Here is a 12,788-nt window from a genome sequence, read left to right as displayed (position 1 = left end):
CTTGCTTAAAAAGATACAGGTTAAGCTGATTATTTTTGTCCCTAGAATTTTTCATTGATGATTTAAGGATCAGCTAGATGGGAAACTTGTTGCTTTGAATTCTGCTCTGGGGAGACTTCTACCCCCCTGAGGATGGAATCTACATGAAAAAACGAGGAGAATATTTTGGGATGGAAGCTGATATATCTGATTTTCATAGTATATGAAGAAATGAGTGAAGGAGAAATGTCAAAGACATTTGTGGAATCTCCGTACCTGGCTTTCGGGTAAATGAAGAGAATTCCGGTAGCTAGAGGAGAGATGGCACATAGTAAGAAACCAAAAATGGACAGAGCGTTGAAGCAGTACGTTCAGGGAAAGGGGCTGCCTGTGTTCTGCGAGGGAATTGGGTAGACATAAGAAAACAATGTCAGTCCTTCCTGAGTTGGCTAATAAAAAACAAGAATTGAAAAAGCAGAAGTTGTTGGTGCTGCATAGTGGATTAATGACAGACGTGATACACACATGTGGGCTAGCACTTGTGTAATTAGGATTTTTAGGGAAAAGCAACTAAAGGAAAGGATAGAGAAATATGCATGTTAATGATAGGACTGTAGAGAAATACCTAAAAAAATGCATTAAACCAAACCTGATGGATCTGAGCGACTTGGTAGAGGGATAGTAATTAACTTCTGTTAAATAATCATAGAAATCATCTGAAGAATACATTTAGATTAAAGATCACTCAGTAGTTCAAGTACATTATGCAGGGAAATCTATGGTTATGGAAGACCTTTTTCTTTCCAGATTTAAATTATGAACCAGATCCTGTAATTCTGGTGAAGGATGAGATGCAATAGACAACAGAACTCTTCGCCAAATAACTAAGCCAGCAAGAGACGCTGCTGTTAGATTTTTCTCATTAGTAAATAGTGAGTAATTTTTAAAAGGACTGGTCAAAGTCTGGTGGTGTGTTAGAGTAATTCTGTTGGGGAGATGATAATTGAAATCAGTTGATTTTGTAGCGCACTTACCTGTAAGCATAAAGCTGCTTCTAGAGAACAATGATGGCAGTTAAACTGATTGTTTTTGCTTTTTTTTTTTTCTTTTAGTTTAGAGAAGACTTGGAGTTGCTTGCTCTGGGTTTTGATGCACAAGGATATTTAAAGCTACCTCTGCATTCTATTTTTCAGTTGTATTGATAGAGCAGCTCCTACTCCGGTATTTCCTCAAATGCTGAGCATTGTACGAACAAAGAGAGAGACTTATTTTAAAAATGTGTGACTAGTCTTTTCTGGAAAGTGCCTAATCAGTGCATGAATAAAGAACCACTGTTTCAAGTTAAATTACTCTCTTGCTCATGTTATTAGAACGACAAATGGCACAACTGAATTTGAGGAACTTTAGAGACAAGGTCACTGAAACAATGTGTGATCCCTTTGATCAGTTGTGTAAACTTTGTGAAGTCTTACACATTATATCTGGAAAAGTAAGCTGGTCTCCTTGCCGTAGACGCCTCCAGAAGAATTCTCTGTTTGATCTAAAATGAGATAAATGATGAGCTAGGGATACAAGCCATCATCAGGAGAGATGATGGGGGAAGGAGGTTACCAGGGGTTTGGTGACAGTGCTACTTACGACAGCTGAGTAACGCTGAACCTGCTTGCTGAGTTCCGAGGGTGCAGCTCAGCTCACGTTTGGGACTGAAGGAAGGAGGCTTTGGGCAGCATCTCCAGCAGTCCGCAGTCCGGTCGCCGTTGCATTTGGCTTCCAGTCTGCTTCAGCTGCCGGTTCCAGTGACCCGCTCAAATAGTTCATCTCTTTAGTTCCCATGTCCTTCAATAACAAAAGGCAACTCAGCTGAAGAATTTTGCTTATGGGACAAACTTTTATTTTTTAGAGGTATTTATTTTCCAGAATTAAATACCATAGGAAAGTAATTAGAGTAGTGAAATACCACTTTTGGGGCAGCCTGGAAGATGATCCTTCAAATCCTAAGAGAAGTGACATAATAATCCAAACCAAAGCGGTCAAGAAGAGAAGCCTGCAAGACTTAATTGCACATTGACTTTTTACCCTCTTCTGTTGCAATATTTCAATACAGTCAGACTGTGGTAAAATAGAAAATCCTGATATTCAGCAGTGGAGGCTGACATTCTGGTGAACAGAAGGTTTTATAAGCAGTACAGAACACTTGCACTTACCTCTGACCCTAAAGGCCACCTTGGCACATGGTAGAGGTTTCCTATTTTTTTCTCTAGGACCCTTCAGTTGTCTGTTCTGGCAGAAGCAACTGATATTACATGTGCTAATGAACATCTGGTGTTTTATAACAAGACTAACAGCTGAATTCAGTCTGACCACTGAATAAACGCCTGGTGACAGGTAGCAAATAAAGTGGAATTTCAACATGTAAAGGCAGAGTCAGCGATTTTTACATTGCTGTGGTCATCTTCCCTGTACCTTGCAGTGGAGTGTTTCATGGCTTCATGGGCCATGTCGGACTGAGAAGAGAGGTTGAGAACACAGAACTGATGTGGAGGCTGAATTACGTGATCCTCTGATGTAGAGACTGCTTTCTGTTTTCTTTTTTTCTATATTATGTCTTTACAGTCCATAGAAGAATGCAACGTTGAGTCTGGGTGAATAGCCCTGTACTGCAGATAAATAATAGCAAATTGCAGCTAAAATTAATTTAGGTATTTCTTTGCACTGTATGAGCTTGTTCTAAACCTTTTTTTTTTTTTTAATAGAACAAAGGATGTGTTCTGGAATTTGTTACCTCAGGACTTAAAAATAGAAATACATATATATGTAATGTTCCGTAATGCTGTTCTTGGCTCTGTTGCCTTAGTAATGCAACACGTCTTGGGAGACTGTTGGGAGGGAATTTAACAGGTTTAGCTGGCTGAACTTTAAGTGCTTATAGTAATAGGTGAGAATATTCAAGAGGAGAAAAGTGCAGCTAAGTATGAAATAAATATTTTTTTAGAATATGTTGGAAATGATAATAAAATCCCTAGATTCTAATTGGAGTAACTGTATAAGTCATTGGATTTTTAAGTGCCCTCCTAATGTGGTTGAAGCCTGTTTTAATGTAGCAGTAAGGAAGAAGTTTCAGTACTAATTTCTAAACACAGTTTTAGTTTTGATATTTATTTGGAATGGAATGCAAGTATTACAACTAGTAAATGAAAGACAGATCACTTTGTATTTTAATGTTAGCTCAGTGTCTCTTGGTAAGATGATATTGCTGCAGGATCCAGGTGTTTGAGATGAACAGCTGCTTCAGTCTTGGAAAAACATAGTTCAGAATAAACTGCCCAAATGTAGTTAATGGGAATCTTTGAAGAGTGAATTCTCTTTTACTTCCTCCGAGGAAAACTTAGTTCTGAGGTTGGCATCAACTGCACAAAACTCAGGTTTTAACATGAAACACTTGGCAGTATTTTTGATTCATCAAGTATGCAGTTCCTTGTGAAGAGAATATTGAGAACAGCTTTTCTGACTTCACTGTTGCCTTGTTGAGAGTGTGGGACTACTGGGCTTGCATTCACCTGGTTCTCCTAAGTAAACGAACATCTTGTGTCACTCTTATTCCATTTAAAAAAAGTTAATGGGTAGAGAAAATCCTGTTCAGGTGAAACTTAGGTACTTCCTTCAGGAGGAAAAAAGTGTGAAGTAGGAAGGTGAAACTGGTTTGCTAAATAAGCAGTGCTTTGTGATATTTGCAAACGTATACTAAGTTTAAGACAGGGAAATTAGCTTCCATGCTAAAAGAACACAACAAACACATTTTGCTTGACCTCTGCTTTACATAGGAGTATATGAAGATCTTTGCAAGCGTCCAACACTGTGTATGTTGTCTTGAACCGCTTGTCATCCAACGTGGATGCGCTCTTGCATTTGAGATGTTTGTTCTGTGCAGGCCTGTTTAACAGCAGCTTCCCTTTCTTTTCTATAGTAACAGGGGGGATCACAGAGGAACAATTTCAGACACATCAACAGCAGTTAGTTCAAATGCAGAGGCAACAACTTGCTCAGCTTCAGCAGAAACAGCAATCTCAGCATTCCTCACAACAGACACATCCGAAAGCACAGGTACGGCACCTGAAATCTCGTCAAGCGCTCATGTCTTCCTTTTTGCTTACTGTGTTGTTTTCCGCTTTTTTCCAGGCTAAATACCACGCTTTAGTAATGTATTAAATCTTAGAATGAGTGTACAATGGGTTTTGGTCAAGATACTTTTACAGTTTGCTGTGGAGTGCCAGGAAGGCAACTTGTGCTGTAGCTACTACAAATATCTTGCTTTCATTTTTCTATTTGGTATGAGATAATCTTTGAGGTTTCAACATCAAAACCTGTTGTTTGTTTTCTTTTAACATTATATATCATGGCTGCATTTTATAAGTTGTGTTACATCCACAGGCTCGGTCAGTGTAGAAATAGCCAGTGCCCTGTCAAGTCAAACTGTTTTCACTGGTTTTATCCTCTTTGTGTAAGAGCCCCAAAGAGACGTCTTTATTAAAACTACTTTAGGAGGTAATGAATTATGTTGTGAACAGATACGCAGTGAATACGAATAGTTGGTAGCTTCTGAAAGGGAAAAGGTAGCTTTGCATATTTAGTTTGACTCCTTTCCCCCGTTCCCATGCCAGTGTTACTGCTTCTGTCTTTTAACAGGTTCATATTTTTAATCTGTAATGCCTTGCAAAGGAAGAATATATTTTGTTTGTCAAGCTTTAATTTTCTGTTAATTTTGTACTAAGAAAATATAAAAGCTGTTACTAAGAAAACTTAGTTTACTTTGAGCACATTATATCTAATTGCCAGTGCTGTTTGTCCCTTCCCCTCAGTGTTTTCTACTTTGATTAATTGGGGGTTCTGTGGTGATGGTTACTGATTATGTTATTTGTAAGTGTAAAGATACGATACCAGGATATTTAAACAAAAGGAATGCATTTTGGAATTTTGAGATACTTTCTGTGGGAAGTAATTTTCTTAGTTAATGTGTCGCTCTGCAATTTCAGTTTATATTTAGTCATTTCAGGGGACCTTTCCAGTACTTACCAGTCTTTCAGAGAGCTGGACTAACAGAGGATGTGTACTTCCAGAATGCTCTGGGCACTTAACGCTGTGCTACAAATTACTCCATGAGAATGAAAGTGCCATAAACATGGAAAATAATTTATACATTCAGTATATTTGCTGCCAGGAGACAGAAGAGAGAAGGAAACTTAAGGCATAATCATTTTCTAAGAGGAAACTTCTCAAACTCAAAATCACAGAATGGTTTGGGTTGGAACGGACCTCAAAGCTCCCCCAGTGCCCCCCTGCCATGAGCAGGGACATCTTCACCAGCTCAGGTTGCTCAGAGCCCCGTCCAGCCTGGCCTGGGATGTCTCCAGGGATGGTTCATCCACCACCTCTCTGGGTTTCTGGGCCAGGCTCTCACCACCTTCATGGGGGAGATTTTCTTCCTTATCTCTCATCTAGATCTCCTCACTTCCAGTTTAAAGCCATCACCCCTTGTCCTGTCACTCCATGCCCTAGTTACGTCCCCCTCCAGGTTTCCTGTAGGTCCCTGTAGGCACTGGAGGCTGCTCTAAGGTCTCCCCAGAGCCTTCTCTCCCGTGGCAGTGAGTGCTGTGCCGTGCCAAGACCGGCGTTTGCTGCTGGTGCCTCAGTTGGGCGGAGCTGACTCCACGCTCATTTGGATGCTCTTTTTCAACTTTTCATCAGACTTGTGATATGCGAATATTTAATGTTGCAGTGCATTAGATGACATTTAGGATATTTATTTATTTATTTGCTGGTAATTGTGCATTATAGCAATTTGAACTTGGTATTTCATTTTGGACTTTTTAAATAATTGTGTTTGGTTTTTTGTAATTCTCTTAGGGCTCCAGCACCTCTGACTGTCTGTCAAAAACACTTGATTCAGCCAGCGCCCACTTTGCTGCATCTGCTGTGGTTAGTGCACCCGCTCCTGGTCGCAGTGAGGTCACCAAGGAACAAAACACCAGCCACAACAACATCAATGGTGTCGTCCAGCCTTCAGGTGATGATTTCTTACAACTCGTGGTCTAGTGTGAGCTGAGAATATGTCAACTGATCTTCCTTCTGATTTCCAAAATACTGTTTAATAAACAACAAAAAAAAAATCAAATATATTGTGGTACTTCTAAATATTGTTCTTTAAAATACTTTTGTGCAATGGCATGCAGATCCCCCTTGAGGGAGACGGATCCCCAGAACCTCTTTACATTGCCAGCAGAACGAACTAGGAGGTGAGGAGGTGATCCAAAGCATCAGAATTTGGCTTCACCGTTAGTTGTTCCCCATGCAATTTAATTTTATAGGGAATGTTGCCCTTTAAAGGTACCTAAACTGAGACATGCAAAGCTGGATAGTAGAAAAGTTCATTGTCATACAATAATTTCTTTCACTTTCTGATGTTCTTGTGAACAAAAAAATACATCTAATACTTCTAATGTTAACTAGAAATATTTCTAAAATTTTATACTTTGTGAATCCGTAAAAATCAGGTTCTTGCACAATTCCAGTGACATATGTCCTTCAGGCATTACCCTCAAGGTTAATCTTTGGCTTTGAACCTCAGAAATAACGTATTTTTAATTAACAATGTTTGTTTTGTAACAGGAACCTCTAGAACCTTGTACTCCACCAACATGGCTTTATCATCCAGCCCAGGGATCTCAACCGTACAGCTCGTAAGGACAGTTGGCCACACCACCACAAACCACTTAATCCCAGCGTTGTGCACGAGCAGCCCTCAGCCGCTTCCCATCAACAATTCCTGCCTGACGAACGCCGTGCACCTCAACAACGTCAGCGTCGTGTCTCCGGTCAATGTGCATATCAACACAAGGACTTCAGCACCGTCGCCAACAGCCTTAAAACTTGCCACAGTTGCTGCCAGCATGGACAGAGTGCCAAAGGTAACTCCTAGCAGTGCCATCAGCAGTATAGCAAGGTAAGCCCCGAGCATGGGGGAACGCTTTAAAGTTATGTTTGTGCCACATAAATGTCACCACAGATGTGCCCACGCCTGTACTAGAGCACTAAATGGAATTATTTCCATCATTAAGAGACTTCTCAGTATAGCTTCAACCTCAGAGGAAAACGCAGCTGCTGGCAGCTTCAGCATGGCCATGACAAACCACAAAAGCTGATTTTTGCAGATTAACCCCCAAATAATTTGCACTGATTTTAGGTACCAGTAGATTGGGTAAACATCTGTTGTGTTTAAAACGGCTTCTTTTGAACCATTGTCATTTGTCCCTTCTCATGCAGCACTTTTGGGTGGATTCTATCAAACTCTCTGTATGTTCTCTCCATAACTTTGTGTACCCATATTGCAAGATGCAGGCTGGCACATACCTGTTCTGTGTGTGTTGTGTATTTATGTAACATATAAACCAGATATGCGCCAGGCTGTGTCTTCCATATATACATAGACATTTATTCTTATTGGACAGCAGCACTATTAGTTCAGGATACTGAGATGTTTCACAGGAGTGGCAGGAGCTTGCAGTTGGTTAAGTTTTCTGAAAACAGCAATATTCGGCCTTTGGTTTAAGTCTCTGCTGGATTGTAGGATTTATTTTTTTCTAAAAGGCAGATTTGTTTACAAATTAAAAAGTAAAAGATTGATATTAACAGTTGTGGCTCACCAGTCATTTCATAATGCTTCTGGAGAGGTTAAAAGGAGTTTTTTGAGATGGAGAATCGCATCTATAATTTAGTCAATGCGTAGTTTGAGGAAAAGGTTAAATTAGCAATCATGCCTTAAAGCATACTTCTGTGTCATTCATACATTTAGTTCTTGTTTCCCTCAAGTCAGAGGGGTGTTTGAAGTCATATCAGCAAATGCCTTGAAAAGTACCACCTTAGCTGAACAGGACTTGGGTATCTCTGCAGAGTTAAAAAATACCAGATTTCATACGCTAGCGCTAAAGCGGAATTGGGGGGTGTGGGGAAATTCTGGTAGAGCAATGCTTTGCTCCCTGACAGAATAATTGATACTGAGTCATCATGGTATATTTTGGCTTTGCTCCTTCGGAGTACTTTTTAGTACTCTTATCCATAATTTAGGCTGGTAATTTACAGTTAAATGCATTAATCTTGTAGAAGGGACTGCGCTGTAGTGGAGTAAAAGCGGTTCTTAAACGCCAGTATTTAGTTTTAAATAATCTGTTCCTGGTGGATCTCTCAAGGTTTCTCGCTGATGCAGGTAACAGCTGCATTAAAAGAACAGTTCATGGGAAGAACTATTAAAAACTGTGTAAGGAAATACTCCTGTTCTACTGGTAACTATGGAAAACGTCTTTTCTTGCAGAGAGAACCATGAACCAGAACGACTGGGTTTAAATGGCATAGCAGAGACAACAGTAGCCATGGAAGTGACATAACCTCCAACCAGGGTCTCAACCTGTGCTAATGGTGTCGCCGTTTATATTCCAGACGAATGCAAAATACCGCACTCTGTGGATCACAGAGAACTAAAATGGACCTAAATGGACTATCATTATATCGTGTATTAAGTCGATATATAATGTAAATTTTGTAAAATTGGGAAAATCACTACCTTGTAAAATAGTTTATTTGTATCATCAATATTATTTCTGTTACTTGAATAGTAGATATTCATCATCATGCTTTTGCACTTGAATTTGCAACTGAATGGATTAAAAAATAATTCTTTAATGGGATCATGAGCATGAAATGGGATCCTGCATCACTTGTTTTAACTATTTATTTTGCCATGTTTACATTTTGTATCTTGTACAAATAAATCCAACTTTGTGTCTAAAAAAAAGTTAAAGATTCATAGCTAGGAAACAAAATTCTTGTAATTTTTTTCTAAAGGAAATGTAAAGTTTTCACTTGGTTCATTTTGTTTCACAATTTGACTAGATGGACTTTTTGGTAAATACTTTAGTGGCATTTCACTGTCAAATATGAAGTTCAAGGCAAAATAGTATTTTCTATTACTGTGCAGGGGAAAGGGATGGATCGATACATGCAAATTTAATGTAGTAACTCACTTTTCCATATATTTTGAATGTATATTTCTATTTATAATACCAGTTTATAAAAAATAATTACACAGGAAAAAAACTGACTAGGAAAATTATGCATCTAGCACACATAAAATTGTGCGGATATGAGAAAATTTTCAACTGATTACATTTTATCTGAAGACTGCATATTTTAACCGGCTTTAAAACTGTAACACACCACATAAAGGATATTTTACCAGGTATGTATTGCATTATATATCATTGCAATAATTAATTATTGGATGTCTAGATATCGAGCCATCCCAGGTGGTGGGGGGGAGGGAGGGTTGTGGCAAGATTGTCTTTTCAATTTTGGAGAGTTTTCCTGTGGCTACAAGGCAAGTAACGGGTTGGAAAAAGTCTGACTGTAAGCGTTGGACACCTTCGTAGTGTAGTGTTTTAGTGACTTTTTTTATACGGTTCTTGTAAATTAGATACGTGTAGTGGTGTTTCAGAATGTTTGTTTATGCACTAGTTCAGACAACTTTCCCTGTTACTTGTTCTTGATAAGTGAAAACTGCAGGGAAATAAAAATACATATCAAAACATGGACATGTTGCTTATGTGTTTATTTCGCAACGTGCAAGGAATAGAAGTGTAAATTTTAGAGCGTATTACTGTTGCTTTGGTGATTTTTGACCACAGCATATGCACTTTTTCAGTCGATGGGATGATTTCCTGTTCTTACCGTATACAGTAGGGGAGGGATGGTCCAGTAGTTGCGACCTGTGACCTGGGAATAATCAGGACAAGATGATTTCTTGTTCTGACAGAGAAACTTCAGGTATTCATTCGGGTGAATCATTTGAATTATCCGCCGTTTGGTTGCCCTCCTGTAATTTGGATGATGTTTCTGTAGTTCTTATAAATCATAGAATCGCCAAGGTTGGAAAGAACGTCAGGATGTTGTCTAATCCGGCCCCTCCCGAAAAAGTCAAGATATGTTTTGCCTATTATGTCATGCAGTCAGTGTATTTTTCCTCTTAGCTTTTTATATAAAGAGCTATTTTAAATCTAAGATGTCTTTAAACATGTTTTGTCTTACGTTCGGTAAGTTAACAGTTCTGACAGTTAAAAACACTTGCAGAGCTTTAAATACCTGAGAGCTTGTCAGAAACTCAGATGTCTCAAATGAACTATTTTTTGCTTAACTGACGCTTTACTTTCTATTCAGTGTGAAGTCCAGAAGGAGAGATGCTAATAGGTGGTATCTGTTGAGAACAGTGAGAGGAACGCACGCCGCTTCAGTGGCACTGCCTTGGCCAGGCAAGGAGCGATGGCAGATCTGGGGGAGACACTTGTGCAGTTGTGTTGTTACACACTGCTCTCTCTGCATCGCGCCCTCACTGGAGCTGCTGCTTCCTGACCTTTTCACATATGTCTAAGGTTTTGTGTAGATCGAGGTTCATTTCTGGGAATGACTGTGATCTAAGTACAAATTATTATTTGTTTTTTTTTTTTTTAAAGCAGAGTTGTTGCAAAACTGAGCCTGAACAAGAAAAAAAATATTCTCCTTGATATATAAAAATAACATTGCTGCTTTAACATATCCCAAAAACCTTTTTGAGGTTTAATGAAAACATGAAATCATTTCTTGTGCTGACTGAAAGTTGTACAATTGCAAATGGCAGGTACTGAACTCTGTCGTACAGACTCTTCTCGCTACAAACGTAGATCATGCTCACGGTAAATTGGGCTGAAAATGTCTGTGAGATTGCTGTGTGGCTGTGACTTGGTATAGTCTCATTGTCAGCTTATTACCTACAAGTTCCAGCTAAAGGTTTTTTAACTTTTAATAGATTCTGGGAAGATGTGAGGTGGAGAAAAGGATTTCGTGAAGCTGGAAGGCTGTAATGGTAAGTGCCACGTGTTCAATGAGTTTCATGTAAGGGATTAGTATTGGTGCAGCTTTACTGTCAAGCAGAACTCTAATAGTTATCTTAAGAATTTCTAGCAACTGTGTGCTTCAAGTGAAAGAAAAAGTGGTGAATTATACTGTCGTCCATAGAAATCATCATTTTAAACAAGTATTGTTAGTCCACTTTCTCCTGATACTGGTAGACAGCAAGGAATACCGATGATGCAGTTATTCTTGTGCGCTGTTCTAAGTATGCTGAGGATATGACACTCTTCCTTTTTTAATTCCCTTATTTGAACATCATGCTTCTCTGCAGTAAGATTCGGTTAGTGATCTCTGGTTTATTACATATTAGGGAATGTTGTGCACATAAGACTTTTGAAAGTAGTTTATCTACAGCAATTGATACTGGACTTCAAGTGAAATGTGCAGTTTTCCCTTGAATGTCGGATACTAGAAAATTATGATTCTTTTCCTAATAAGATTCTTCTAATGTATTTAATGATAGACTGGAGTTCTGGTATGTGTTAAATTGTAAGCATCTTGTTTCTAATTCTGCTGCAAGGTTTTTCTTTCCTTTTCCAAACAGCATCTAAACAACATCCTATTCTATTTGCAGAGCTGTCCCTTACCTGTATCCTATGCAGTGGGCTGGATATGCAGGTTTCCCCCGCAGACGAGACCATAGGTGCTGCAGCCCTTTCGGGTATTCCTGAAGCTCTGAGACTCTTTTTCCTTCCCTGATAGTCCATTTTCCTCCACTACCTCCAAGTCCTTTGTAGAGAAAAACAGCAATGTTCCCTATTATTACAGTCATTGTGACTTTTAGAAGCAGAATCCTCAGACAGCACAGCCTTCTGGAGGGGACTGGTTTATCCTGCAGTGGGCTCGGCATGCTGCTCACAGCTGGCCAGCTTTCCTCTCGGTTCCCAGGACTGCTCAGGAACACCTGCTCAGCCCTCCGGAGTAGAGCGTCCTGCTAGAAATTCCCATCTTAAACAGGAAGACTCTGAAGGCCACAGCAAACATAAACGCTCTTTGTACAGGATTGTCATCTCGACACATTTCCTGGATTTGACTTAGAGAAACGGTTTCTATTCTCACTTCCCTGTTCTGCTTTTAGGTTTTGCAGTCTTATTCTTAGAAGGACGGAGAATAACTTTCATAAATGAAAGCACATTTTCACAGTAAACTATTTGGGAAAGAATTTAAAATGAAAGACATCTCTGTAACAGGGAGAGGAAATGTTTCCTGTGTAGCAGCAGACACGGGCAATGTAAACTAGGTTGGCTATTAAGATCCAAGTGTTTATATTTGAATAAAGGCACGTGGTGGATAACTGTTTTTCCTCTGATCTAACCAGCTAATTAGTGCAAAACATCACATACAGGCCAATTGCTGTTCATGAGCCAAAGCAGCCCTGGGTGGGTTGAATCTCCCAGGAAATCCAGACCAGTCAGCACAGAGACAGCGGAGTGTTGGTGTGGGGAGCCTGCTGTGAAACCAGGGCTACCTGGAAACGCCCTAACGCGGGTGGCTGCCCGGAAGGGGGTTTCTTGGGAAAAGAACAGGCGGTTTGGTGGTAAAGGCATTCCCAGCACATCCTACTGGAACAGCGTTATCTGGAGTTTTTCATTCTGCTGCTCGTCCTTAGCAGAATTCACAGTATAGATAGCCAACTGCATTGCTTTATCCTATGCAGAAATGGATCAGCCTTCTCGCTCTTTGTGAGTGCCTAAGTGCGTTTAACAGCAGCGTTTCTCTTGTAGACCAGTGGTAACAAGTGAGAATAGCAGATGTATGAAATAGGAATATATTTGGGTAATTACCAAGCTTTATATAAATGGCCAGAAGGAGAATGTGCA

General features: G+C 39.6%; 1 protein-coding gene across 1 annotated transcript in view; it reads left to right on the top strand.

The window, feature by feature from the left end:
- The window catches only part of EPC2 (enhancer of polycomb homolog 2), a 45,582-nt gene extending 35,967 nt beyond the window's left edge, over positions 1-9,615 (top strand). The window contains exons 11-14 of the mRNA XM_005499105.4: positions 3,944-4,080; positions 5,881-6,040; positions 6,643-6,976; positions 8,342-9,615. Of these exons, the coding sequence (XP_005499162.2) occupies positions 3,944-4,080; positions 5,881-6,040; positions 6,643-6,976; positions 8,342-8,414 (704 nt within the window). The 3' untranslated portion in view covers positions 8,415-9,615. The remainder of the gene's footprint in view (positions 1-3,943; positions 4,081-5,880; positions 6,041-6,642; positions 6,977-8,341) is intronic.
- Positions 9,616-12,788: the final 3,173 nt, after the last annotated feature.

This window comes from Columba livia, chromosome 7 (genome assembly GCF_036013475.1).
Source record: "Columba livia isolate bColLiv1 breed racing homer chromosome 7, bColLiv1.pat.W.v2, whole genome shotgun sequence".
Classification (NCBI taxonomy): Eukaryota; Metazoa; Chordata; class Aves; order Columbiformes; family Columbidae; genus Columba; species Columba livia.
The sequence above is the reverse complement of the archived record's forward strand: the minus strand, read 5'-3'. Positions and strand labels throughout refer to the sequence as shown.